We start from the raw sequence: 25,468 nt of genomic DNA on the forward strand, positions 1-25,468 counted from the left end.
AAAGATTAGCCTGTTAAACGCACTTCCCGCCTGCATAAAATGCAAACTCTGCTCCTCATCCAATAGCAACAATTCCGATAGGGACCTGTCTGACCACCCGTAACTTAAGTTACCTTTTCTACCATTCAAATGCATGTGGGATTTGTTTCCCTTCAAAAGAGCAGTTCTCTCTTATCAGCCATATTGTATTAATGTGTTTATCTTTATTAGGGCAATGCCATGAGTAAAGGAAAATGTCAAACTTCTCAGCCAGGCATGTGGCAATGTTTTACACTCCAATTAGAATCAAAGCACTTTTGAGAGAAAGGGGGACATGTTTTATTGTGGACATTGGTGGATCATGCAAGGAATTTTAGTAGGCCAATTTGAAATAGTCCTGTCATTTCTGAAATATTAATAATTTGGCTCGGATAACTGGTTAGGCCGCTGAGCAGAGCAGGTAGCCTAATGAAATTCAGTCAGCGACCTTTATCATTATGCAATTTCCTTGCATAGCATTCTGGCAGTGGAACAAATGAAGGAGTACTGTTTGACACGGTGCCATTTCACCGACAAAAAACACAATCTACCACTAAGTTTTTTTTTTTCTACAGAGACTGGGGATTAACATTTCTGAGCTCGGGCCACAGATTAGGTGCGCGGGGGTCTAGAATTTCATCATCTTGCAGAGGCACAATGGCTCATTCTTACCGTTTCCCTCATCTATTCTCCGACGGTGGGGGTCATTGGTGCGTGCCTTTGCTCCTGTATTTGTTTTACGTTCAGTATACCCTTGGGTTTTTTACATATTTAAGAACCACAGGAAAAACAAACTATGTATTTACCCAGTCGAAAACTATGCTTTTTCAGAGACACTTCCTAGCACACGCTGCCACCTTGTGGGAAAAGCACAACATCGCGTAAAAGCGCTGTGACATTGGTATTTAAGGTCCGCTTTGTGGCCTTTGCCCATCACAAGTAAATACATTTTATTTAGAGGCATAATGCCAAACCGGAGATATGCCTGCATATAGAACAAAGGTTGCTTTGTTCTAGAAATTGTACTTTCCCAATTCAATAAAAATAATAATAATAAGTATTTATAAATAATAAATTTTAATATATATTCAATGTAGAGCCAATTTAACATTTATTTAATTGAAGTTAATCTGTTAAATATACTATATACACACAATGATCCAAAGAATATATCAAGTAGCACATCCAAACTACACAAAGACAATGTAATACAAAAAGGTAATAACAGTCAAGATATTTCATCAATAGAGAAAAGGCAAAGATGAACAGAAAAATTATGAACTCAGGAAACAGTGAAGTCAACCTGTCCAGAACGGGTCTCAATGCTCTAATTGCACATTCAGGACAACCACAGAGCAATCTTCTCTTCAAAGCTTGACACCCTCCCCTGGCTCCATGTACCCATCAAGAGGCAGCAGGGGGCTGAAGCGCAGCAGGGGCAGATCCACCGAGGGGCAGCATTCTTTGGGGTGAGCCCAGCCTTCCTTAGGGAGCCGTATGGGTGGGACCGGAGGGGGCAGCTCCGAGTTGGTGCGGGTGGAAGTGTTGTCGTTGCCATCGTTTTTGTAGTCAGGAGGGGGGATGGGGGGGACGCTCACGAGGCTGCTGCGCCGACAGTGGACCAGGAAGGCCCCCCGGTGGTGGCGGTGGTACAGCATGCCCACGGTACCAAGGAGCAGCAGGATGAGGCAGCTGAGCAGGAAGCACACCACGTAGATGCCTTTGACCATCCCGCTGGACCACGCCGAAGTACAGCCTAAGGTCAAAGGTTAGGCAAGGTTTAGATGTACACAATTTACCTAGTGCAGTCACCTTCATGTCTAACATTGTTAGGTAACAATGTGTAACCCTAACAAACCCATTTTCAGGGGTTAAATCGGGAATATTAGGGTGGTGGTCTAACTTGTCAACTTCAGTGCCACTGATTTTTTTTAAACTAACCAATGTCATACTGTATGTTTTCCTTGTACTTCAGAGAACAATAATTCTACCAAAATCTATGGAGTACCAGTGTTACGGTGCTGCTGCTCAGGACTATGCTGATCCACCGTAATCGTCGACTCATTGTGCCGGTCCGTATCAGCGGCCTTGGTGTCCACGCAAATGGTTCCACCTGAGCCCAGCCTAGACATGTCATCGAACCCGGAGTGGCATCGGCATGTGTAGGAACCAAAGCGGTTCACACACTCAGCGTTGATGTCACACAGCACCAGCTGAGTCTCACACTCATTCACATCTGAGACACACACAGGGTGCAAAACTAACATCGATTAATGGAGTTAAATATGAAAACAAAATCACGTCAAATCAATTATTTAAAGTCACACAAAATTCATTTTTCACCTCAAGACACCTACTTGCAAGCTATACAACACTATCTTATTAAACCTCTGCAGTAACCTTTAGTGCCAGTTGTAAATATCAGAGTACAGTGCAAAATAAGCTACAGATTTATGTTTGTTTGGAGGAAACTGAGACCTACCAGCAGTGGATACAGAGACGATGACACCCTGTGTTGAGCTGCCCCTGGGGCTAACCACCATCTGTAACAGCTCCTGCAGGGCCGGGTGCAGGGTCCTGTGATCCTTCATCCCTTCTGGCCCACCCCCAATTTGCAGCCAGAGGATGTAAAGCACTCCTGCACTCAACCTGTTGATACAACAGAACTGTTAAAAGGCATTTAATCCATCAGTTGTAGCCTAATTCAGCAAAAGGTTGGTATATTTTATCAACTACAGTGCCAAGAACCCCTTTTTATGCAGTAAAAAAAAAGTCATGACAAAATTGGAGCTCTTGGTTACAAAATGTAGTAAACCAACCTTTTTATTCTTTTGGAGGATAGGGTTTTGGGTATGTGGACAATTTCCAACTGCTCATTAATCTGAAAAACAAATTAATTATTGCAGTTCCAAATCAAATGCACCAGTCACAGTAAATAATGACCAAAAGCCATATACAGTCTTTACACATTTTGATTTGTTAAAGCCTTAGCCTAAAATGGTTTTTTAAAAATTGACTTTTGTCATCACTGGCCTACACACAATAACCCATAATGTCAAAGTGGAATGGGTTAGTTTTTCACAAACCACCTAAAAATAAAATCCCTTTGAGCATGGGAAAGTTACTAAATTACACATTGGATGGTGTATCAATACACAGTCACTACAAAGACACAGGAGTCCTTCCTAACTCAGTTGCCGGAGAGGAAGGAAACCATTCAGGCATTTCACCATGAGGCCAATGTGACGTTAAAAGTTTTCTCCTATTACAGCCATTAAAAAGTCTGAGGATGGATCAACATTGTACACTGACCAAAAATATAAAAACGCAACATGCAACAATTTCAAAGATTTTACCGAGTTAGTTCCTATGGAACTCAGTCAATTGAAATACATTTATTAGGCCCTACTATATGGACTGGGAATACAGATATGAATCTGTTGGTCACAGATACGTTAAAAAGAAAGGTAGGGGAGTGGATTAGAAAACCAGTCAGTATCTGGAATGACCATTTGCCTCATGCAGCGAGACATCTCATTCGCGTAGAGTTGACCAGGCGGTTGATTGTGGTCTGTGGAATGTGTCCCGCTCTTCAAATAGCTGTGCAAAGTCGTTAAGGGAACTGGAACACGCCGTCGTACACGTCGATCCAGAGCATCCCAAACTTGCTCAATGGGTGACATGTCTGGTGAGTATGCAGGCCATAGAAGAACTAGGCAATTTTCAGCTTCCAGGATTTCTGTACAGATACTTGTGACATTGGGCTGTGAACTATGCTGAAACGTGATGGCCGCAGAAGAATGCCACGACAATGGGCATCAAGATCTCGTCACGGTATCCCTGTGCATTCAAATTGCAATCAATAAAAAGCAGTTGCGTTTGTTGTCCGTAGCTTATGCCTGACAATACCATAACCCCACCATGGGGCACTCTGTCAACGTTGTGAACGTCAGCAAAACAACTCCGACACCATACACTCTGCCATATACAGTTGAAACTGGGATTCACCCGTGAAGAGCACACTTCTTCAGCATGTTAGTGGACATTGAAGGTGAGCATTTACCTACCGAAGCCACTTATGACCGCAAACTGCAGTCAGGTCAAGACCCTGGTGAGGAAACGAGCATGCAGCGGAGATTCCCCCACAACAATTTGTGTTGTGCAAACCCAGTTTCATTCACTGTCCAGATGACTGGTCTCAGACAATCCCGCAGGTGAAGAAGCCGGATGTGGAGGTCCTGGACTGGGGTGGTTACACGTGGTCTGCGGTTGTGAGGCTAGTTGGGGTTACTGCCAAATTCTCTAAAATGACATTGTATGGTAAAAGAAATTCACATTCAATTCTCAGGCAACAGCTCTGGTGGACATTCCAGCACTCAGCATTGCAATTGCATGCTCCTTCAAAACTTGAGACCTCTATAGTATTGTGTGACAACTGCACATTTTAGAGTGGCCTTTTATTGTCCCCAGCACAAGGTGCACTTGTGTAATGATCATGCTGTTTAATCAGTTTCTTGATAATCCATCCACCTGACAGGTGTGGTATATCTTGGCAAAGGAAAAATTCTCACCAACAGGGATGTAAACAAATTTGTGCACAACATTTGGGACAAATAAGCTTTGTGTGTATATGGAACATTTCTGTAATATTTTATTTCAGCTCATGAAACCAACACTTCACATGTTGCGTTTATATTTTTTGTTCAGTATAGTTACTACACAATACAAACCTAACTGACGGAGCGAAAAGGAAGCCTGCACAGAATAAAAGACATTCAAAAAAAATACTTCCGATTTGCAAAATCTACAGTGGGGCAAAAAAGTATTTAGTCAGCCACCAATTGTGCAAGTTCTCCCACTTAAAAAGATGAGGCCTGTAATTTTCATCATAGGTACATTTCAACTATGACAGACAAAATGAGAAGAAAAAAAATCCAGATAATCACATTGTAGGATTTGTAATGAATTTATTTGCAAATTATGGTGGAAAATAGTATCGTTTTGGCAAGTCAGTTAGGACATCTACTTTGTGCATGACAAGTCATTATTCCAACAATTGTTTAGACAGATTATTTCACTGTATCACAATTCCAGTGGGGCAAGAACTTGACATATACTAAGTTGACTGCCTTTAAACAGCTTGGAAAATTCCAGAAAATTATGTCATGGCTTTAGAAACTTCTGATAAATTATGTCAATTAGCCTGAGTCAATTGAAGGTGTAACTGGATGTATTTCAAGGCCTACCTTCAAAATCAGTGCCTCTTTGCTTGACATCATGGGAAAATCTAAAGAGAACGCAAGTATAAACACCATGGGACCACGCAGCAGTCATACCGCTCAGGAAGGAGAAGCGTTCTGTCTCCTATAGATGAAGGTACTTTGGTGCAAAAAGTGAAAATCAATCCCAGAACAGCAAAGGACCATGTGAAGATGCTGGAGGAAACAGGTACAAAAGTATCTCTATCCACAGTAAAATGAATCATATATCAACATAACCTGAAAGGCTGCGCAGCAAGGAAGAAACCATTACTATAAAACCACCACAAAAAAGCCAGACTACGGTTTGCAACTGCACATGGGGACAAAGATCATACTTTTTGGAGAAATGTCCTCTGGTCTGACAAAACAAAAATAGAACTGTTTGGCCATAATGACCATCATGTTTGGAGGAAAATGGAGAGGCTTGCAAGCCGATAAACACCATCCCAACCGTGAAGCACGGGGTGGCAGCATCATGTTGTGGAGGTGCTTTGCTACAGGAGGGACTGGTGCACTTCACAAAAGAGATTGCATCATGAGGATGGAAAATTACGTGGATATATTGATGCAACATCAAGACAGTCAGGAAGTTACAGCTTGGTTGCAAATGAGTTTTCCAAATGGACAATGACCACACAAGCATACTTCCAACGTCAAGGTATTGGAGTGGCCATCACAAAGCCCAGACCTCAATTCTATAGAAAATTTGTGGGCAGAACTGAAAAAGCATGTGCGAGCAAGGAGGCCTACAAACCTGACTCAGTTACACCAGCTCGGTCAGGAGGAATGGGCCAAAATGCAGAAGCTTGTGGAAGGCTACCCAAAACATTTGACCCAAGTTCAACTAATTGAGCGCATGTAAACTTCTGACCCACTGGGAACGGGATTAAATAAAATACTATTATTCTGACTTTTCAGATTCTTAAAATAAAGTAGTGATCCTAACTGACCTAAAACATGGATTGTTTTACTAGGATTAAATGTCAGGAATTGTGAAAAACTGAGTTTAAATGTATTTGGCTAAGGTGCATGTAAACTTCTGATTTCAACTGCAAATTCGTTTTTCACTTTGTCATTATGGGGTATTGTGTGTAGATGGGTGAGGGATTTAAATTATTTAATCCAGTTTGAATTCCGGCTGTAACAAAATGGTGAATAGGTCAAGGGGTATGAATACCTTCTGAAGGCCCTGTAAGATGACATTCATTTATGAAGAAAGTTAGAGTACCACAGCCCGTCATAAATCCCATAAAGCCTAGCGGTCAAACAGTGAAATGTTTCCAAACATTTCCCCACCATTCATTTCCCCCACAGGAGCCTTTAGGCTTACCCTGGCGTGGCATTTTGATAACTGTGCAAATCTCTCTAGGACAAGGTGACTTAGGACAGTGCCTTCAGAAAGTATTCAGAACCCCTTGACATTTTGTGACAATACAGCCTTATTTTAAAATATAATAAATAAAAATCCTCAGCAATCTACACACAATAACCCATAATGACAAAGCGAAAACAGATTTATATAAGTCTGCAAATTTATTAAAAACAGAAATACCTTATTTACACATGTATTCAGACCCTTTGCTATGAGACTTGAAATTACGCACAGGTGCATCCCGTTTTACATTGATCATCCTTGAGTTGTTTTTACAACTTAATTGGAGTCCACCTGTGATAAAGTCAATTGATTGGAAATGATTTAGAAAGGCACATACCCGACTATATAAGGTCCCACAGTTGACAGTGCATGTCAGCGCAAAAACCAAGACATGAGGGCTAAGGAATTGTCCGTAGAGCTCGGAGACAGGATTATGTCGAGGCACAGATCTGGGGAAGGGTACCAAAACATGTCCGCAGCATTGAAGGTCCCCAAGAACACACTGGACGCCATTCTAAAATGGAAGTTCGGAACCACCAAGACACTTCCTAGAGCTAGCTGCCCTGAGCAATCGAGGGGGCCTTGGTCAGGGAGGTGACCAAGAACCTAATGGTCACTCAGAGCTCCTCTGTGGCGATGGAAAAACCATCCAGAAGGAACAACCATGATCTGCAGCCCTCCACCAAGCAAGCTTATATGATAGAGTGGCCAAACAAAAGCCACTCCTCAGTAAAAGGCACATGACAGCCCGCTTGGAGCTTGCCAAAAGGCACCTGAAGGACTCTCAAACCATGAGAAACAAGATTCTCTGGTCTGATGAAACCAAGATTCAACCTTTTGGCCTGAATGCCAATCATCACGTCTGGAGGAAACCTGGCACCATCCCTACAGTGAAGCATGGTGGTGGCAGCATCATGCTGCGGGGGTGTTTTTCAGCGGCAGAGACTAGTCAGGATCGAGGCAAATATGACCAGAGCAAAGTAGAGAGAGAGATCCTTGATGAAAACCTGCTCCAGAGTGCTCAGGACGTGACTGGGGCGAAGGTTCACCTTCCAACAGGACATCGACCCTAAGCACATAGCCGAGGCAACGCAGGAGTGGCTTTGGGATAGGTCTCAATGTCCTTGAGTGGCCCAGCCAGAGCCCGGACTTGAACCAGATCAAATATCTCTGGAGAGACCTGGAAATAGCTGAGCAGCAACACTCCCCATCCAACCTGACAAAGCTTGAGAGCATGGGAGAAACTCCCCAAATACAGGTGTGCCAAGCTTGTAGCGTCATACCCAAGAAGACTCAAGGCTGTAATTGCTGCCAAAAATGCTTCAACAAAGTACTGAGTAAAGAGTCTCAATACTTATGTAAATGTGATGTTTAACAAACTACCAAATAGTAAACACTTATAAAAACCTGTTTTTGCTTTGTCATTATGGGGTAGTGTGTAGATTGATGAGACTTTTAGAATAAGGCTGTTAACTAACATGTGGATAAAGTCAAGGGGTCTGAACACTTTCCGAAGGTACTGTATTCACCTGTATTTACCCCCCCAAAAATGAAATCTTAAATAGCTACTATGTGGCCATCATAAAGAACAAATGCCATGATCTGGATGAGAATGTCGAATCGAGGCAAAGGTAACAATCTCTGGATTACCGCTCATGTTGGCTACATTTCTTAAAAATAGACCGTTTTGGGAACCGTCTTGTGCAAGTTTTAAGTTGATAAAGGTTCAAAAGGTGTCAGCTAGAGATGTGCAGGAGCTTACAGGGATTTGTAGTTTTGCATGTCTACTTTGATGCTTATTAGAATTTTTAATCTGTTTAAATAGAGCTGAATCTATCCATCCCTCTTTCTAGATCTCACCTTGTCTGAGAGATTTACATGGATATCAAAACGTCACGCCAGGGTAAGACAAAACACAGCCCTTATTTTAAGTGTTTCTAAAATCTCCTATGGGAAAAATTCATGTTGGAAAAACAATTGGACCCATTTCCTTGTTTGAAAGCTAGGTTTTATGGGTATTATGACACCTCCACTGTGGGGCTCTATTGTACATGAGAACTCACCAGAGTCTTCACTGAGATCAACAGTGATCTCACAAGATGGTCCCAATTCTCCTCTGGCGCCACAAGGAAGTTGACTTCAACAGCCACTTCAAATAGGTAGTCTGAGAAATACAAGTAGGCATCTACTTTAATACTCATACACAGCTCTATAACTATTGTACAAAGGCTAGTGACTTGAAACTTTTGTTATAGCCTTTGAATTATATTAAAATACCCTTTTCAAAAGAAAAAATAAATCACCTTCTGGTAAGTGTGGTACTTCAGTGTGATTTCTGTCTTTCTCTGCAAAGTACCCATGCAAGACAATTTTCATAAACCAGACAAAGTATGCAAATTAAATAGCTGACTACCTACCATAATGTCTGCTGTCAAAAAAACTGTTCAACCATGTTTGGGAGTTGGTTGGGTATCAGTGGGTGTTTGAGTGTCACTGGATGCTGTAGACTTACCCAGAGTCATTTTCAGCAATTCCTTATTGCCAGACTCCTCACCTTGGTCATCCACCGCTGTTGTGTGTGACACGATGTTAAACTCTATAGGAGGGATGGCATCTGTAGTTTGAGCATCCACGTTCCTTCGCATAGCAGACGGAGTGCGCAATGAGGATTTGGGATTCAAAACAGGGGGCTGGTGTGTGGAAGGGTCACTTCCAAGGTGTGCTGTGTGGGTCTGAGTGGCATCCCTCTCTGACCATGACGTCCCATGACGAGTGACCACCACATCTCCACTCAAGTTACCCACTTTCCAGTCCTTTGTCAAGTGGCTCTCGTCTGCTTCAGTCCCCTCTGAGATTCCTCTGTTCCAATCTTCCTCCTCACTCTGAACAGGAGAAAACTTGAAGAGCCCCTCTCTGACCATTTGCTCCTCTGCTTCCCATGGTGGAAGCCCATTGGACACAGAGGAGGAAGTGAGTTGGTCAAAATAGTCAAACACCACCTCCGGGTTGGTCTGAGCTGACGGGGTGGGGCGCTCCAGTAAAATGGCCTCCGTAGGTTCACCCCCCTTCATGGGAAGAAACTTAGTGTAACTTCCCAGAGATGGAAAGGGTTCCAGTTCTATCAGTTTTGGTTCAGTCATCAGCTTCCAGTCTTCTTCAGTGGTATCACCATAAGCATTGTACGTGACTGGCGGTACGAATGCCTCGTATCGCCCATAGAAGCCCCTGTGGGGCGGACTGGGTTTACCTCTGATTAGCTGAACCACGTGGAGGATGTTGGAGAGGGATGTGTACTTGGCCTCATGCCAACACTTCTCCAGGATCCTGTGACCCCCCACGACCCCCAGGGGCTCGTCCAGGTGGATCTGGTCCAGCTTCCCGCTGCATGCATCTGACTGGGTGAAGTCCTCTAGGTGGAGGAGCACACGTTTACCAGGGTCTACCTGGATGGTCCAGTTGCACCAGAGAGGTGGGTTGGCGCACAGGTAATCTGGGGAGAAGAACTCGCCGCTCTTGCCACGCATCACCTGGTGGCAGCTTCGCAGCGCGAAGAATGCGTTGCCCTCATTACCATGACGGTCATCTGAGAAGTTGTGGACAGAGTGTGTAGAGGACAATCCAAAAATGTCAGTCATAGGCCTAACCTCCCAACACACACACTTACTTTAAATAATTAAAACAAAGACCATAGAACAGGGCCCAAAGGCTACATAAATATTTGTCTTACCGGGAGGGTTGTAAGCGTCATCCCTAAAGTTATTTATCTAAGGACGTAATACAAACGTTGAGGTAGCATTAAAACAAGAATGTTTGTCAACCACTTGAAATCTACCTACAATCTCCAGCGAAATGTAGGGGAACTGCTTATAGAAGGAAGTCAGTCATCAACTTACCCAGGACAGGTCGCAGTTTGCGGTAAATAAACCATTGGCAAGTAGTAGTGAACGTACAAATATTAACTTTGAATGATTTCGTGACATTTTAGTGTCACGTTGTGTTGACTTTCTCCACTATTTAGCAAGCAGGTCGGCTTCCTACACTGTCCCAGCTATTGTCAATTCTTTCCTGCGATGTTTCTTTTCGTTTCCGCTAAAAGTGGACGTAAACAGGTGAAATATATTGCCAATTAGCACGCCATCAAATATTCGGATGCTTCTGGTCTATATGGGTTATATCCACTAGGTGTCAATGTAACACTGTTGTAGGTAAGATAACTTGACTTCTGCAGCTGTACATCTCAGAGGCATCAAGTATTATGTTGAACGTTTATCTTACCAGGTACTTTATAAATACAAATATATTTGACAAGAACGACAATTCCATCAATTATGAATGATCCAATGGTAAAGATATTTATTCTAAACGTTGGATGTTTTGTATACAGTAGTGAACAGTTACTTATTTTGGGGCACTTTAAGCAGCCAAATGCTGCTGATGATAAAAGTAGAGCAATAGTTTAGCAAAGCTTATCAAGGTATGGCATCTTTAGTGAGTGCTTTATGATTCAGATCAACTTTGAAGCACGAGAGTGATTCCAAGGTTTGATGTTTGAATAGTTATTTTATTCACTGTCATAAAAAATGAAAATACTCCAGGTATCCATCACATAAGACACTTTCTTAAAACATAAAAACAAAACAAACATAGGGCAGAAAATGGAGTTGGAAGTAGACTCAGTTAATTCCATTATAGGCGTGTGGGTCACAGGAGGTTGGTGGCACCTTAATTGGGGAGGACGGGCTCCTGGTAATGGCTGGAGCGGAATCAGTGGAATGGTATCAAACACATGGTTTGATGCCACCCCATTTGCTCCATTCCAGCCATTATTATTGAGCCGTCCTCCCCTCAGCAGCCTCCTCTGTTGTGAGTATACAGAAAGAGCACAAATTTAAAGCTGAGATCTACATAAAGGTGCCACTGGTCGCCCCAGGCACATTTGTTATTGTTTTTGTTCTCTTTATGAAATGGAGAAGAGGAGCTCAATAAGTGTGGTAAAACATTTTTACATACGCTGAGTGTACAGAACATGAAGGACGCCTACTCTTTCCATGAAACAGACTGACCAGGAGAAAGCTATGATCCCTTATTGATGTCACTTGTTGAATCCACTTCAATCAGTATAGATGGGGAGGAGACAGGTTAATGAAGGATTTTTAAGCCTTGTGACAATTGAGACATGGATTGTTTGTGTGCCATTCAGAGGGCGAATGGGCAAAACAAAAGATTGAAGTACCTTTGAACTGGTTATGGTAGTAAGTGCCAGGCACACCCATTTGTGTCTAGAACTGCAACGCTGCTGGGCTTTTCACGCTCAACAGTTTCCTATGTGTATCAAGAATGTTCCACCACCCAAAGGACATCCAGCCAACTTGACACAACTGTGGGAAGCATTGCAGTCAACATGGGCCAGCATCCCTGTGGAACGCTTATGACACCTTGTAGAGTCCACGCCCTGACAAATTGAGGCTGTTCTGAGGGCAAAAGGTGGTCCAACTCGATATTAGGAAGGTGTCCTTAATGTTTTGTACACTCAGTGTACTCTGCTGTCCTATCGCGTGTGTAATGACGTTCAATATGAAGGGAAAAAAACAGCGTTGTTTTAAGTAACTTCTTTGTTGTTGTAATAGCGCACAAACGGACGTGGTAGATTCACCGCTACGCATTCCAGCTTTAAGGGTTATAATAAACCAGCGATCTTTCAAATAACATAAATAGTTTGTTTCTAGAATCAAGTGCAAAGGAATGTCAGATCCATTGAGAGAACTTACAGCAATACACCACCCTGTGTATTGGCGTAACAGTCTGGAAAAACAGGTTAAGCATGACATTCACACACCACTTGCCATTTTCCACAAGTAGAGAACTGTCTTGTCACTATTAAAAGTAATATGGACCCCCCCCCCCCCCCCAAATCATAGGTGATTTTCACGACTGTTATTGTGACAAATTACATTTCTTGCAAATGAAGGACCTCGCATGCAGTAGTGCCTGTATAGTACATACAGTAGTATTACATTCATGTTAATGATACTACATTTGCCGAACACTGTCTTGGAAAGTGTACATGAATGGTTGTTCATGTAAAAAATACTTTGGAATGCTTGGGATATATCAGCTGATTCTATTGAAGCTGGAACACACTGACTTGTGACGTGCTTGTCGGAACTAGGAAACTCAAAAATGCTCGACTTGTTAACTGGTTGAACGCGGCACGTGATAACTGCAACTAGTTAGCAAGTCAGACTAGCACGTGAACGCAACATTCCTACCGAAACTCGAGGATTTGGCTTAGAACACATCAAACAAATTTCTCAAAGACCCATTGGATGCATGCCAAATGGCACCCCTATTCCCTATATAGTACACTACTTTTGACCAGGGTGCATAGGTCTCTGGTAAAAAATAGTGCCCTGTGTAGGGAATAGAGTGTAATATGTGATGATGTAGATGTCTCACTGACAGTCCAATTCCGGATCGCTGAGCCAGGCCCAGATTTTGATCATCTCCTGCGGCGTCCTGCTGTGCACGAGCATTAAGCTCTTATACGCGCACGGGTTGCCCCTGTATTTCTCGTCAATGTCAAACGTCCTGAAGCCCTTGTGCTTCTCTGGGACCAAGCCCAGCTTCTGGAGACACATCCCTGTGTAGACATCATCAATAGGATACAGCGCCACCTGCTGGGAGATGTTGTGCAACTGCAGTGCCAGTTCCCCAGAGTACAGGAACCCTCCTCCTCCGGCGTAAGGCGGGTATGGCCCCATAAATACACTCTCTGGGATGAAGTACTTGAGCTTCTTGTCCCGGTGCGGACCGGCGTTGGTGATTACGTCCCCTATGAACAGATCCCTGGCCCTGATCTCTGGAAGATTGTGGAGGAAGTCTAAGATCCTCCAGGTGTTGACGAAGACGTCATCATCCCCTTTGAAGACAAAGCGGGCGTTGGGGCAACGCTGGCTGAACCAGTCCAGGAATAGCACCTCTTTGAGGGTGAGGTTGAAGAAGGAGTCTCGGTAGTCCCACTGGAGGAGGTCCCCATAAAGTCTGGCCTCGTGACTGAGCATCCCAAACAGGTTGGGGAAGTGGTCGACTGCCGAGGCATTGCCAAGGAGGAAGACCGTGGCTACAGTCCGATTGGCCAGAACGCCCACCCGCCCCCACGACTCCCGGATGGCCTGCCGCCGGTCGAAGTGAGGCGCCAGGGACTTGACAGCCAACAGGAGGTAGGGTTTGCTCTCGCACACGCGTGGCTGGTCCATGATCATCGGATACGAGCGGCAGCGCATGTGCAGCAGGAAGTCCTGGAAGCGGGGAGGCAGGGAGTTGTAGTCCTTCACCTGCGTGGTGACGCTGTAGTCCGGTTGGCAGGGGTCCGGGGACCTGGTGTCGTTGAGCCAATCAGGTAGCTCCAGGAGGGAGTCATTGGTCAAACCTGACATGAGGATGGGGTTGTAGATGTAGTCCAGCCTCTGCTGCTCCTTATTCCAAAAGATCTCGCTGGTCATCTGCTTCCTCCAGAACCTCTTAGAGGGAATGCGCAGCTTCCGCTGGTCCCCCTTGTCCTGGCCCAGGTTCCGAGACACGCCCACGAGGATGAAGACAAAGACGTTGAGCATCATCATCACACACAGCACCCTGGTTTTCTTCCGGCAGCCGTGCATCTTGGCTCTCTGCAGTCTCCGGACCTGAACAGGAAGTGATAGAGACAAACAGGAAGTAAGAGACCAAACCCAGAAGTTACAGACTTACAACGTACAGAGTATGAAGCGACCATAACGACATCGGCAGACTTACGACAAACCTAGAAGGCATGGGCCCATTCAGAAACATAGTGAAAGGTAGTTGTGGGCCACAGCTGGTGGCCTACGGTTTTGAGGCAGTAGACTTAAGGAGAAATGTTTGAAGGTAAAGCAGGTTAGCGGGCCTTCTTGTTCCGTGTGTTGTTTGTGTCCGAGCCGGACCCAGCAGCAGCCGCATACCAGCCTGCTTTTCATCCCCTAATCCTCGAGGAATGAGTTGTGCCCACTTTTCTTCATCCCTTCTTTATTTCCTTCTCTTCCTCCCTCTCTTTCTACAATGCCCAGACTAGCATCATCATGCGGTCCCAATTTGAGGAACTCTCCTCGTGACACCAATTACAGGTGGCAGTGTGTCAGTGTAATCTCAGGCTAAACTGGCCTCCCCACACAAAAGAGCCACACATTTCCATGTGCATTATTCATTTCACCGAGAGCTTTCTTGAGCCTCGGTGCGCTGGCATGTAAGGAATCTCTATGGTTGTGCAATGTTAACCGAGTGTAAAATTAGCTACACGGGTCAAACTGTTGTAAGAAAACAAACAGAGCCTCGGATAGAAGCAGCAAATGCTGTGATTAATCATAAAAAGTACAACAACGGTAATTATTTAACACGTATCCTTATATATTTCCAATTTGGAAGTGAGGGTGAACATACAGCTTTGTGTTTCAAGCACCGCGATCCAACCCACTGAGCCATTGTAACCACGGTTCATTTCTCCCGCTGTATCAAGTGATATCTAGCATATTACCTGTGAGTAGCAGGAAATGACTGGTCAGGCTGTTGCTGTGGTCCCGACCCAGACCTTCTTAGCCCATGTGGGTCTCCTGCATGGGAGAAGGGCCCAGAAAGGGGAACTGGAACAGGACTGGTGTTCCTGCAGCAGCCACCTGGAAACAAACAACAAAAAAACACACAAACACAAGCCCACAACATGTCAACAACACGGCTGTTTTTCTTCAGGAAAGGCAGGCTTTTTCTCAAGGGGTTATTATAGGGTACACGCAAACCAAAGTGCAATTAGACATGCTTATACACTCCCTACTTTAGCTAAGCCCTACACACAAATAACTACAAATCCCAACAAAGAACCTGGTTACAACCAAAGTGGTGTTGTAGTTCCTAGATGTGTTGTTGTAGTCAACAACTATCTGGGTGTCACTATTTCTGTTTGCTGTAGATTGTCTACTCGAAACCATCACTGTAGATCATCTACTGAAAGCAATGGAATCCTGTACCTTTGACCTCAGAGTTTCTTACTCGTGAAAGTAGACGGAAGAATCTTAGCCTTTTAGGAAATGACGGTTCTGATTGGCATTGCACCTCTTTAACAAAACTAGACAGAGAGCTAGGCTACAGTAATTCAAAATATTGCTCTGCTGTGTGAGTGTGTGTGTCTGTGTGTGTGTTCAGCAGCAGCATGGTACTCACAAGCTGTCAAATCTAACCAGACAAGTGGAGCCTTGAATGCCGAGCCACGAACATGACTCCCCCTCTCACTTGCAGTAGCAGACTAGTGTGCGCCACAAATGGCGGCCTATTCCATATATAATGTACTACTTTGACCAGAGCTCTATGGGGCCTGGTCAAAAGTTGTGGACCATATAGGGAACAGGGTGCCATTAGTAACGCAGCTTAGCAGTACAGAGTGCAGCGAGTTACACTTTTCCTCTGCGCAATCTAACTACGCAAACATTCACATCGGTAGTATATGCAAGCCGTGGATAGAGTTTGTCACTGTTGAACACTGTTGGTGAGAGTAGTAGACTTATACTGTAGATGTGGGAACACTGACATTTCATTCACTGATTGACTACAGCCTTTTTTTATTTTATATATATAACTGTCATTAAGTAGTGATATTGGACTCAATGATGTAAACTGATGAAGTAAATCCTATTTAGCATAAAATAATAAATGATCCCATCATAGTCTACTAAATAGTTACATAGTCTATCATGAGTTTACTACATATGGTCTGTCATTAAGTAATTTAAGTCATATTTGAGGGAGACACGTGGGCACGTGCCGGAGTGGCCACACAGACAGACACATAAAGTGCTTTATTTGAGTGGGGGGCCCATAATTAAACATCAGACAAACGTGTTCACTGAAGCACAGGTGACTCAACAGTGTGGTATGAATAGGACTTAAGAGGCCAGCCACTGGTAAGAAAGTGAGAAGTGCTAACTTGAAGGACATTAGGGTAGAAATACATACACTCCCCTAAGTATTTATTTGGACAGTGAAGTAAAACATTTTCTTTGGATCTATACTGTAGCATTTTGGAATTGAGATCAAATATTTTAAATGAGGCAACATTACAGGATGTCACCTTTTGTTTGAGGATATATTTTATACATATCTGTTAAACCATTTCGAAATTAATGCACTTTATGTATCTAGTTCGCACATTTTAAGGTGTCAAGTATTTGGACAAATTCACTTATAGTGTATAACATTTAGTCAAAAGGTTAGTATCTTGGACCAATATTCCTAAGAGTTAAGGAAAGACTGACTACGTCACTTCTTGTTTTTTATAAGAAACATGAATATGTTGGTAATTGGAAATTCCAAATTGTTTGCACAGTCAACTTACACACCCCACCACACATGCCACCAGGGGTCTTTTCACAGTCCCCAGGTCCAGAACAAATTCAAGGAAACGTACAGTATTTTACAGAGCCATGAGTGCAAGGAACTCCCTTCCATCTCATATAGTGCAAGTGAACAGCCAACCTGGTTTCAAAAAACAAATAAAGCAACACCTCACGGCACAACGCCTCTCCCCCATGTGACCTACTTGTTGTGTGTATGTACTGACATGTCTGTGTAACTGATAGATGCACACACACACTACATGTTAATGCTTTTAAATGTATGTCAATTGTAAAGTCTTTTGTCTGTAATGTCTTTTGTGTTATATGTTGGACCCCACTAAGACTAGCTGGCGCCATTGGCGTCGGCTAGTGGGAATCCTAATAAATCAAATCAAAATCCTAGCACACTACATCAAGCCTGTGACTCTACAAACTTGTTGGATGTATTTTCCAGTTTCTTTTTGTGTGTTTCAGATGATGTTGTGACCAATAGAAATAAATGGTAATGTATTGTGTCATTTTGGAGTCACTTTTATTGTAAATAAGAATAGAATTTGTTTCTGAACACTTCTACATTAATGTAGATGCTACCATGACTACGGATTATCGTGAATCGTGAATAATGATGAGAGAGAAAGTTACAGATGCACAAAAGGTCATGCCCCCAAAACATGCTAACCTCTTACCATCAACAGGTTTGTAGAGTCACATGCTTCATGTAGTTATTTCCTGCTATGAATAGAGGAATCAAATACTAAACTTATGATCCAATACACTATAAGTGAATTTGTCCAAATACTTCTGATACATTCAAATGGGGGGGACTAGATACATAAAGTGCTTTCATTTCTAAACGGTAAAACAGATATGAAAATAACCTCAAATAAAAGGTGATGTTCTATACGGTCGCCTCATTTAGAACATTTGATTTCAAATCCAAAATGCTGGAGTGTAGAGCCACATTTTTAAGTTTAGCTTCACTGTCCAAATAAATACGTTGGGGAGTTTACATGTGAATTATATACATTTCAAAGTTTACTATGGACCTCTAGTGATGTAAGCCAACGATGTAAAAGTGACAACAAGTGAATGAGGAAAGGAAAGGGGCATGCTAACTGTTAACTCGAAGGACATTAGGCATGACAGGGGGAGAAATATACATACATTTTCATGGTTATTATGGAGCGCTAGTCTGGTTGAAGACGCCCACAAGGAGTCACTTTTGTGGGCTCTGGTGTGTTATAATGGAGAATAGAGTGCCTCTCAATGTTCCCTCAGTGAATACAAAGGGAAACATTGATTTACTAATAGGCTAGTCTATTTTCACAGCATCTGTGAAAAGAGACTAGTCATAGGCCTACATATGGAGCAACAAAGCAACGGGTTTGAGATGGATGGAGTGTACAGTTGGAGTGTACAGTGTGTGTGTGTCCACGCGTCTCCCTCTGAACCATTACTTACCCTGTCAGTGAAGAATACGCAACAGACAAAGGATTTTGACAGTATCCCTTCATAACCATTTGGTTGCTATGGTGAATTTCCCCTTGGGATCCATTAGGTCCCCAAAACCTGTTTCAGTCAATGGTTCTGCCTAGTGTTCCATATCTCCAGAAATGACTAACTCTCTCTCCCCCTCCTCCTAATGCTATTAGATGAGCAACTGCTAGGAATCAGGTAATGAAAACACAGACTGAGCCCCTATTATGTAGACTATACAGGTCACACACTGAGTGTACAAAACATTAGGAACACCTTCCTAATATTGAGTTGCACCCCCTTTTGCCCTCAGAACAGCTCTACAAGGTGTCGAAAGCATTCCACAGGGACGCTGGCCCATGTTGACTCCAATGCTTCCCACAGTTGTGTCAAGTTGGCTAGATGTCCTTAGGTGGTGGACCATTCTTGATACACACAGGAAACTGTTGAGTATGAAAACCCCAGGAGTAGCAGTTCTTGACACAAACGGGTGCGCCTGACACCCACTACCATACCCTCTTCAAAGGCACTTAAATCTTTTGCCTTGCCCATTCACCCTCTGAATGGTACACATACACAATCCATGTTTCAATTGTCTCAAGGCTTAAAAATACTTCTTTAACCTGTTTTTTCCCCTTTACCTACAGTGTATTTGGATAGTATTCAGACCCCTTGACCTTTTCCACATTTGATACGTTACAGCCTTATTCTAAAATGGATTACATTTAAAAACAAATCTACACACAATAGCCCATAATGACAAAGCAAAAACAGGTTTTTATACGTTTTTCAAATTCATTCAAAATAAAAAAATGGAAATAACACATTTACATAAGTATTCAGACCCTTTACTCAGTACTTTGTTGAAGCACCTTTGGCAGCGATTACAGCCTTGAAGCACCTTTGGCAGCGATTACAGTCTTCTTGGGTATGACACTACAAGCTGGGCACACCTGTATTTGGGGAGTTTCTCCCACTCTTCTCTGCAGATCCTCTTAATCTCTGTCAGGTTGAATGGGGAGTGTCGCTGCACAACTATTTTCAGGTCTCTCCAGAGATATTTTATCGGGTTCAAGTCTGGGCTCTGGCTGGGCCACTCAAGGACATTCAGAGACTTGTCCTGAAGCCACTGCTACATTGTCTTGGCTGTGTGCTTAGGGACGTTGTCCTGTTAGAAGGTGAAACTTCGTCCCAGTCTTAAGTCCTGAGCGCTCTGGAGCAGGTTTTCATCAAGGATCTCTCTGTACTTTGCTCCATTCAGCTTTCTCTCGATCCCGACTAGTCTCCTAGTCACTGCCGCTGAAAAACATCCCCACACCATGATGCTGCCACTACTATGCTTCACCGTAGGGATGGTGCCAGGTTCCCTCCAGATGTGATGCTTGGCATTCAGGCCAAAGAGTTCAATCCTGGTTTCATCACACCAGATAATCTTGTTTCTCATGGTCTCATAGTCTTTAGGTGCCTTTTGGCAAATTCCAAGCGGGTTGTTTTGTGCCTTTTACTGAGGAGTCCCCCCGTCTGGCCACTCTACCATAAAGGCCTGATTGGTGGAGTGCTGCAGAGATGGTTGTCCTTCTGGAAGGTTCTCCCATCTCCACAGAGGAACTTTGGAGCTCTGTCGGAGTGACCAGTCACCTGCCTGACCAAGGCCCTTCTCCCCCGATTGCTCAGTTTGGCCGGGCGGCCAGCTCTAGGAAGGGTCTTGGTGGTTCCAAACTTCTTCCATTTTAGAATGATGGAGTCCAGTGTGTTCTTGGAGACCTTCAATTTTTCGGTACCCCTCCCCAGATCTGTGCCTCGACACAATCCTGTCTCGGAGCTCTACAGACAATTCTTTCAACCTCGTGGCTTGGGTTTTGCTCTGCACTGTCAACTGTGGGACGTTATATACACAGGTGTGTGCCTTTCCAAATCATGTCCAATCAATTGAATTTACCACAGGTGGACTCAAATCAAGTTGTATGCACCTGAGCTCAATTTCGAGTCTCATAGCAAAGGGTCTGAATACATATGTAAATAAGTTATTTCTGTTTTTTATTTTCACTTTGTCATTATAGGGTATTGTTTGTAGATTGATGAGGAAACATTTTTATTGAATCAATTTTCAAATAAGGCTGTAACGTAACAAAATGTGGAAAAAGTACTTTATAAATACTTTCCGAATGCACTGTACACTGACTGACGTGGATTTAAAAAGTGACATCAATAAGTGACCATATCTTTCTTCCACCTGGATTCACCTGGTCAGTCTACGTCATGGATAGAGCAGGTGTTCGCAATGTTATGTACACTTTAAAGGCTTAGATGTCTTAATTTAAATGTATATGTACTGTACGTGCCACGTTATTGTTTAAACAGCTCTCTAATCGGCTTTTACAGTTTCAATGCATATCGCGTATGTAGTTAGATTAGGGTCGTTCCACCACAAAAAGGAAGAGGATTTCGACACCATCCAAAGGAATAGTCAAAAGCCACCCTCGGACCACCACACCCCACACCAATCCCACCGCAACACCGACTATAGAATATCTGTTCTACGTGTCTGACAATTATTATGGTGATGTTTCTTTCCCTTTACTGATAAATTAGTAATTGAAGTTGTTTATGTCCCATCCTACATCCAGATATTACCAGGTTCTGACCACTAGATGGTGCTATTCCTGCTATTAGGTGAACAAAGTTTGAAGACCCCCCCCCCCCCCCCCCCCTCCTGCAATGTTAAAGGGATCATTTGCACTGAGCTAAAGGCTAGAGCTGCCACTTTCAAGGAGCGGGGCTCTAACATGGAAGCTTATAAGAAATCCCGCTATGCCCTCCGACAAACCATCAAACAGGCTAAGCGTCGATTCAGGACTAAGATCGAATCGTACTACACCAGCTCTGACGCTCGTCGGATGTGGCAGCACTTGCAAACCATTACAGACTACAAAGGGAAGCACAGCCGAGAGCTTCCCAGTGACACAAGCCTACCAGACGAGCTAAACTACTTCTATGCTTGCTTTGAGGAAAATAACACTGAAACATGCATGAGAGCACCAGCTGTTCCAGAAGACTGTGTGATCACCCTCTCCGTAGCCGATGTAAGTAAGACCTTTAAACAGATCAACATTCACAAGGCCGCAGGGCCAGACGGATTACCAGGACGTGTACTGCGAGCATGCGCTGACCAACTGGCAAGTGTCTTCACTGATATTTTCAACCTCTCCCTGTCCGAGTCTGTAATACCAACATGTTTCAAGCAGACCACCATAGTGCCTGTGCACAAGAACACTAAGGTAACCTGCCTAAATGACTACCGACCCGTAGCACTCACGTCTATCGCCATGAAGTGCTTTGAAAGGCTGGTCATGGCCCACATCAACACCATTATCCCAGAAACCCTAGATCCACTCCAATTTGCATACCGCCCCAACAGATCCACAGATGATGCAATCTCTATTGCACTCCACACTGCCCTTTCCCACCTGGACAAAATGTGAGAATGCTATTCATTGACTACAGCTCAGCGTTCAACACCATAATCTAAGGAATGTGGGACTAAACACCTCCCACTGCAACTGGATCCTGGACTTTCTGACGGGCCGCCCCCAGGTGGTAAGGGTAGGTAACAACACATCCGCCACACTGATCCTCAACACAGGGGCCCCTCAGGGGTGCGTGATCAGTCCTCTCCTGTACTCCCTGTTCACTCATGACTGCATGGCCATGCACGACTCCAACACCATCATTAAGTTTGCCAATGACACAACAGTGGTAGGCCTGATCACCGACAACAACGAGACAGCCTATAGGGGCGGCAGGTAGCCTAGTGGTTAGAGTGTTGGGCCAGTAACCGAAAGGTTGCTAGATCGAATCCCCGAGCTGACAAGGTTAAAAATCTGTCATTCTGCCCCTGAACAAGGCTGTTCCTAGGCCGTCATTGTAAATAAGAATTAGTTCTTAACTGACTTGCCTAATTAAATTAAATAAAAAATAGGGAGGCTGTGTGGTGCCAGGACAACAACCTCTCCCTCAATGTGATCAAGACAATGGAGATGATTGTGGACTACAGGAAAAAGAGGACTGAGCACGCTCCCATTCTCATCGACAGGGCTGCAGGTTGAGAGGTTCAAGTTCCTTGGTGTCCACATCACCAACAAACTAACATGGTCCAAGCACACCGAAACAGTTGTGAAGGGGGCATGACAAAACCTATTCCCCCTCAGGATACTGAAAAGATTTGGCATGGGTCCTCAGATCCTCAAAATGTTCTACAGCTGCATCATCGAGAGCATCACTGCCTGGTATGGCAACTGCTCAGCCTCCGACCGCAAGGCACTAGTGGTGCAAATGGTGTGTAGTGCAAATGACCCAGTACATCACTGGGGCCAAGCTTCCTGCCAAGCAGTGTCAGAGGAAGGCCCTAAAAATTGTCAAAGACTCCAGCCACCCTAGTACGCAGTACACATCCTGTTCTCTCTGCTACCGCACGGCAAGTGGTACTGGAGGGCCAAGTCTAGGTCCAAGAGGCTTCTAAACAGCTTCTACCCCCAAGCCATAAGACTCCTGAATACCTAAAAAAAATGGCTACCCAGACTATTTGCATTGCCCCCCCCCCTATTTTACACCACTGCTACTCTCTGTTGTTATCATCTATGCATAGTCACTTTAATAACTCTACCTACATGTACATATTACCTCAACTAACCGGAGCCCCCCGCACATTGACTCTGTACCGGTACTCCCCTATATATAGTCTCGCTATTGTTATTTCACAGCTGCTCTTTAATTACTTGTTTATTTAATTTCTTATTCTTATCCATATTTTTTTTAACTGCATTGTTGGTTAGGGGCTAGTAAGTAAGCATTTCACTGTAAGGTACCTGTTGTATTCGGTGCATGTGACTAATAAAACTGGGTTTGGAATTCACTCAATTTACAAAAGGACATTGAATTCCTTACCCAGTAAACAGTCTGTTGACAATGTATGACAGCAACCAATGCTTTGTTTTTGTTGACCACTGTTTCAAATACTAACTGTTTTCAAATGTAAGCTACTATCATTTCGAATATTATATGAACCCTATGAATTAAAAAGGCCCATTTGGGTTCAATTAATTAGCTTAATTTCTCAGAGATCAAACTGTATTACAAGAAAAATAATATTGCAGGAATGTTATCTGTTTCTAACTACAGAAACAATTTGAGATAGTGGATGTCGTGGCTTGATGAAATGACATGGAACGACCCTTTTTGAAGTTATTGTCAACAGTTAATATGTTCATTGCAGGTGATTAACTAAGTCACTGTCATATTTTCCTCTAGAAACAGTGTTTGATTCATGGTTAAAGTAATGATTATTCATTATTATATAATCTAACATTGATCAAATACTTGTATTTATAGGAACAAAAGTGATGGAAGGTAAATGAATAACATTCATATGTTTTTTTCTATCTGGCATACGTAGCTATGGTGGCGTTGCAATGTTAGAATATAATATAATTTCTGCTATAGCCGCAGGACTCAAACGCAATGAATGGTCTTCTAAGTTATAATGTGCTAACCAAAATGGTTAAACAGCATGCATTCTCTAAACCTGGTTGCTATACTTTACCTGAATAGCAAAGTTTCCAATCAAAGGAGTCCACCACATCTTGGCGCAAAGTCTATACTGTAGCCTACAAAACGAGTCTATAAGAATATGATCCTTTTCCCGCAAATAGTTCACAAGAAGCGTAACTTTAGAGTGAGGCACCTATGCTCACTATAAGCAAACCATGTTAGTTTAATAATATTTCATAGATCATAGTAGAAGTCCTGTGTAAAGTGAAAGCCCATGCCTTGCCAAAAAGAGAGAGAAAGAATACGCCTTAGTAACGCTCTGTGTCTGTGTTCCTCTCTGATCTAGACTTCGACTCACACCTTCCGCATTTTCAGGAAGAGGAAAATTCCAGCCTGCGTTCAGATCATTGGGAGAAAAAATTATATTCGTATTTTTTCTGGATAATATTTGAGGGGCACGACTCCTCCTTGAATTAGGTGATGTAGGCCTTTTATATTAACAAGGGGATACGGGTCTCCTTTGTTTGTATACTTTACTGAATATTTTGGGAGACCGTGTGATTAGACACATATTATACAACCAAGGTAGAGAACTTTCATTTTCCTCCCTATACAAGTGTACAGAGACAGAATTAAATGAGCGAATTCAGCTGAATGCATAGGATACCTGGCTTCAAATATGTTTTCAGTTTATGTTGTTTGTAATTGAGGATTACTGACAATGACTAACCCACATCTTCATATCACCCTCCCCCAGTCAATTTAGTTATTATAGTGTTTCTGTCGAAGGTTGGCATTTATTGTCACGAATCTTGCCCTGGAGGCAGCTCTGCAGTGGTCACTATAGCTGTCACAGCCACAAAATCATACATTTGGATTTTTTAACCTAACCGATAACCCGAATGCAGTCTTATTCAAACTATTTCAGCGAGGACACCATTTTTTTCCACCAGAATTTCTGGGGATTACATTTTTTACAATAATTTATTGTGACCACACCCCAATTTTCACATCAACAAATAACCTTCAATTCATTACATTTTCAACACTTTAATTAATTAATTATCTTTCTCAAAAACGTGTGTATATTGTGCCATACTATAATCTGTACTCTGAATATTTTTCTCCATTTAAAAAAAACATATTGCAAAAAATAATAATTGGCGAACCCACTTATCCAATTTGTACTTTGCAGCTGTCAGAATTCGTTCAGTTCTGCCCCCAGGGCAAGATTCATGACAATAAACGTCAACCTTCGTTTCTGTCTTGCCTTTACAGAACCAAAAGCTCCACTGTGATTACCATCTATTTTATGAGCTTGCGGTCCCAAGTTCATATGTGGACTCCATAATTATGTGTGTTGTTTATATCTTGATATGGGTAGATAGTGTATATAT

General features: G+C 43.1%; 2 protein-coding genes across 5 annotated transcripts; both read right to left on the reverse strand.

The window, feature by feature from the left end:
* Positions 1 to 1,112: 1,112 nt before the first annotated feature.
* Positions 1,113 to 10,796, reverse strand: zgc:66455 (CUB and EGF_CA domain-containing protein). Of its 4 annotated transcripts, none has more exons than XM_020488901.2 (9): positions 10,548 to 10,796; positions 10,382 to 10,418; positions 9,167 to 10,237; positions 8,958 to 8,999; positions 8,718 to 8,818; positions 2,838 to 2,899; positions 2,501 to 2,667; positions 2,027 to 2,254; positions 1,113 to 1,774 (listed from the first exon to the last, which is right to left on the reverse strand). In XM_020488901.2, exons 1-9 carry the CDS (start codon positions 10,632 to 10,634, stop codon positions 1,386 to 1,388), a joined length of 2,184 nt encoding a protein of 727 aa, XP_020344490.1. In that variant the 5' UTR covers positions 10,635 to 10,796; the 3' UTR covers positions 1,113 to 1,385. The 4 variants fall into 4 exon arrangements, with proteins under 4 accessions (XP_020344490.1, XP_020344553.1, XP_031685018.1 ...); XM_020488964.2 differs by having other exon boundaries at positions 9,209 to 10,237; positions 10,548 to 10,766; XM_031829158.1 differs by lacking the exon at positions 8,958 to 8,999 and having other exon boundaries at positions 9,209 to 10,237; positions 10,548 to 10,766.
* Positions 10,797 to 11,194: 398 nt separating this feature from the next.
* Positions 11,195 to 24,431, reverse strand: b3gnt2a (UDP-GlcNAc:betaGal beta-1,3-N-acetylglucosaminyltransferase 2a). Its single transcript, XM_020481285.2, has 3 exons — positions 24,124 to 24,431; positions 15,200 to 15,338; positions 11,195 to 14,336 (listed from the first exon to the last, which is right to left on the reverse strand). The coding sequence occupies exon 3, from the start codon at positions 14,310 to 14,312 to the stop codon at positions 13,107 to 13,109; it is 1,206 nt and encodes a 401-aa protein (XP_020336874.1). The 5' UTR covers positions 14,313 to 14,336; positions 15,200 to 15,338; positions 24,124 to 24,431; the 3' UTR covers positions 11,195 to 13,106.
* Between the last annotated feature and the right edge of the window lie 1,037 nt (positions 24,432 to 25,468).

The sequence above is a fragment of the Oncorhynchus kisutch genome, linkage group LG1 (assembly GCF_002021735.2).
Source record: "Oncorhynchus kisutch isolate 150728-3 linkage group LG1, Okis_V2, whole genome shotgun sequence".
Classification (NCBI taxonomy): Eukaryota; Metazoa; Chordata; class Actinopteri; order Salmoniformes; family Salmonidae; genus Oncorhynchus; species Oncorhynchus kisutch.

Bases quoted from the DNA above. Each gene is read 5' to 3' on its own strand.
- zgc:66455 (XM_020488901.2), bottom strand. From the start codon at position 10,634: ATGTCACGAAATCATTCAAAGTTAATATTTGTACGTTCACTACTACTT. The intron at 9,000-9,166 runs GTAAGTCTACAG...GGTACTTTGCAG, and splicing joins ATTGCTGAAAATGACTCTGG to AGAAAGACAGAAATCACACT. The intron at 1,775-2,026 runs GTACTCCATAGA...CTTTGACCTTAG, and splicing joins GCAGCAGCACCGTAACACTG to GCTGTACTTCGGCGTGGTCC.
- b3gnt2a (XM_020481285.2), bottom strand. From the start codon at position 14,312: ATGCACGGCTGCCGGAAGAAAACCAGGGTGCTGTGTGTGATGATGATG.